Here is a 4,001-nt window from a genome sequence, read left to right on the forward strand (position 1 = left end):
TTCAACAATGAGCAAAGCCCATACTAAATACTCAGCTATAAAAGGCCCCGAAATGACAAATGTAAAACAATTCAAACGAGAAAACTAAGTTTATTCTAAAGAAAATACAAAACGTATTTATTCACTTTGATATCATTTATAGCGATATTTGCTTCGAAGGTTCGATATAGTATTAAATGACTTATTCATATTACAACCTAGCTAGTTAGTCGAGAGATAATTCTATCTATATGAACAGTAAGCAGATCATTCTTAAACCCTATGTGAAATAAATTGTTAAGCCTTCGGTGTAAATTTCAGGTAAATCAAAAATGGTAAAAATGCAAACATCTTTTCTTTAATTTGAATACAATCAGTGCATTTATCGGTATTAAAGTTTGGATACTTCCCCATCTCGCGCGGATGCGCTCGAATCCAATATTAATTGACTTGGATTGTTAGTTTTCCTATCGAAGGTCGGTGGTTTCTCCAGGAACTCCGGCTTCCGCCACCAATAAAAACTTGCCGCCACAAAATAGCACAAAAGTGGTGCTTAAAAGTGTCGTTAATAGCACATAAAATCAAATCAAATCAACTCAACTCAGCAAGAAATTCACAAACCCGTAGAAACGTTAAAGTTTGAGTATGATTCGTCTGTCATATGCCCCGGGCGCGCGCTGGTAAATAGTAGGAGAAAGTACAAAGTATCAGCTTGACCCTAAATAAAAATGTTAAAAAACTAGTTCAGTGAAAATTGACGTCACCCTTAATTCCGAAACATATAAATGAACTAAAATTAAAATACAAACATACAAGACTAACTAAGTCACTTGACTTTGGATAGAAGCAAATGCGGCGGCTTAAAAAAATGTGTAGGAAATCATCCCTTCCCTTTATACCTCTTGCCAATGAAGGATAGGAAAACACACGGCAATTCGCAAAGCAAAATTCAGCTTAACAAAAGTCGGAGTCCAATATCAGAATAGGTAACAGATGAAACTAAGCAAAATGGCAATGATAAATAAAACAACGAAGGACTACTAGCAGTTACTGACATGCCAGCTCCAGACCTCGATCAATAATCCGATGAAAATCAAGCACAATACATCTCGTTAGTATCATACCATTATCAAATAAATAAGAACATAACCCTTATATGAATATGTGACCTTAGTAACAACTTATCAAATATATCAGGAATATAAGTTGGTACGACAGTTGCGCGATTCCCGGTCAGGGACTTTAAAGCGATAAATATTTCAACATTTACCTGTGGAAACGACGTTTTAGTGCTGTCCGTGAAATATTCAAGATGTGTTAGTTTTAACATGAATAGTCAGACCCGGAGATTTTTCCTCTTATCATATAGCGCAGGATGACAGCAAATTTTCTCTCGCTGACTTTTGAACAACTCTTTCTCACAAATTGTTGACATTAGTATTTTTAAATGTTTATATTGATCTTTTCTATCTAACAGTTAAGGCAAATTAAAATATGACATTTTACAAATCACATAAGAGCATCTATATCCAATGACCATCCCTTTTACTTCAGCCATTTCTTGTTGTCCTTTTTGTACATTTGAATATCGTTGGATATTTTGTTTTTAATAGGTGTCTTTAGACAACATTGGGGTGAATTGTAAAGAAAAATAATTAGCAACTGCAAAGCTTAATATTTACATTTTTTGAAACACTGAAAAAATACCACTTTACAATCATTTCGAAATTTTGTATCTATGAATCCATATATTATCGGATTAACCACGTGATTAATGGCGAATGTTTTCTGAATAAGATACATTAAAGGTACCGATAAGTATTCAGACATTACGACATCTCCATAAATGCCTTCTAGTATGCTTTCTACGAGAGATGGAATATAACTAACAATATAGAAAATACTGATAGTTATCGCAATTTTTGTTATTTTAAAGCTTGTTGCATCTATCTTTTCTTTTCTCTCGTTTCTAGTGCTACGTCTTATATGATTCGCTTTTGGAGGTGTTGTCTCTCTGTCTTTTGTGGTACTGTTGTTCGTGTTCGTTATGTATGTTCTCTCGTCGTCAGTGCTACGTTTACTATGATTCACTTTTGGAGGAGTTGTCTCCATGTCTTGTGTAGTACTGTTGTTCGTGTTCGTTATGTCTGTAAACGAAGTTGAAGTCACAAAACTAGCGGAATAGTTTGAAGGGCGTCGATCGATTTTGAATCTTTTTTGATACCGAAGATGAACCAATATTGCATGTCCTATCCAAACATATAAAAATATAACTACTATTATTCCTAAAATACACAAAATGAGTATAATCCCGTGATAAATTGCAGGAACTTTGCTGTTAATGTACTCGTCTGATATAGTACAATCATATCCACTTACGTTTGTATTTATGTGAATGACATGTATTCCTCTAATAAAAAGATTTGGGCTTGTTACTATGGCTGAGGCGAAACCGATTCCAAATATGCAGATCCTTCCAACAGTTATCGTCATTTGAATGTTCATTGGTTTACAAACTCTTCGATACCTGTCAATGGTCATCAAAACTAATGTATATCCCGAATTAAATGCAAAGAAGTAATTTATTGTTCTGAAAATTTTACAAACCCATACTGAATGAAATGTGAACTGGTTGTTCATGTCGTAGATTTCAAACGGAAGAGTAATGCCACACAAAAGGAAATCATATGTAGCTAATGTTAATATGATAGTTCTATGAACACTTGGTTTGTGTTTTAAATTGAATACTACCAGTATCAGTGCATTTCCAGGAACGCCTATTACCGATAAACATCCTATAAAAACCATTGGTACCAACAAGTTTCGCTCCGAAAAAGTTTCGTTTCCTGTATAAATTGGTGACGTTATTGTTTTGTTATAATCTACCATATTTATCCAGCTAGTGGTAGCATTTAATGATTCGAGAGATGCCATTTAATAAAGGACGATTGTCACAGTATACTTAAAACATATCTTCTATTACATATACTTTGAACATGTGTGTGAAGAATTCTATGCAGCTAGGATTTCTATATTCGCCTGGCGTGGTGTAATGACATTTCAAATTAAATCAATTGACTTAAATAATATTTCTGTTTGAAAACAAACTGAATGATCAGAGTACTTCATCCGTGACAGCATGACACTGAGGCATATTAAAGGAATTTATAGTTGTATACTCAATTAGAAAAAGATGCACTTCACCTATAAGTATTTTACTTCTTTCTTACTTTCGGTTTTATATACTTTATAAAAAATTAAATTTAAACCTTATAAAGGATTAAAAATTTCCCATGCAAACTGAAATTATGTATCATACGATTATGTTTATAAATCATGGTTGTCGCCTTGCTGTTTATAATTCAGTTTTCAGTTGTTTGTATTCAGTATTAATTTTTAATTTTATCTATAATAGTCATTCCTACTTTAATTCTTCTGGCAACTGTTAGCTATTTTTTTATAGTATTTAAAGTTAAAAGATGAACCTCCAAATATTATTTTATCAGTAATGAATTATATTGGAAATTTCATAATTTGAGAATGCGCTCATTAGAATGGTAGGGTAAAGTATCTGACCATTGACGGATCTAGAAACGGAATGATGGATAACGTATGTATATGGTACCAACAAATACAGTGAGTGATTACAAAATGGATGCTTTCATTGATGAAACATTGAGTCTTAGTCCGACATTGTATTCACTAGCTTATAACAGCCAAGTCCATCAATCACTTACTTTTTAACTTTTTTGGATTTGAGCGTCACTGATGAGTCTTTTGTAGACGAAAACGTAAATACAAAATTTAATCTTGGTATCTATGATGAGTTTATTATCTTATTGACAGTGATAAACGTAGGAATTTTGAAAGGACTGACTATCTACCCGCCACACAAAAACAAACAAAGTCGTCAAATCAAAAAGTACTAGATGCCCTCAATGGCCCAGTAGTATATTATTGTACTTAATTTTCACAAAATATCACTGATACTTTTTAACCCGTCATAGAGCGAGAGGCAAACA

The 4,001-nt window shown here is 33.1% G+C and overlaps 1 protein-coding gene across 1 annotated transcript; it reads right to left on the minus strand.

The window, feature by feature from the left end:
• Window positions 1-1,650: 1,650 nt before the first annotated feature.
• Window positions 1,651-2,953, minus strand: LOC139483101 (cholecystokinin receptor-like). The gene has a single exon (XM_071267135.1). It carries the CDS (start codon window positions 2,911-2,913, stop codon window positions 1,651-1,653), a length of 1,263 nt encoding a protein of 420 aa, XP_071123236.1. The 5' UTR covers window positions 2,914-2,953.
• Between the last annotated feature and the right edge of the window lie 1,048 nt (window positions 2,954-4,001).

This window comes from Mytilus edulis, chromosome 7 (genome assembly GCF_963676685.1).
Source record: "Mytilus edulis chromosome 7, xbMytEdul2.2, whole genome shotgun sequence".
Lineage (NCBI taxonomy): Eukaryota > Metazoa > Mollusca > Bivalvia > Mytilida > Mytilidae > Mytilus > Mytilus edulis.

Bases quoted from the DNA above. Each gene is read 5' to 3' on its own strand.
- LOC139483101 (XM_071267135.1), bottom strand. From the start codon at position 2,913: ATGGCATCTCTCGAATCATTAAATGCTACCACTAGCTGGATAAATATG.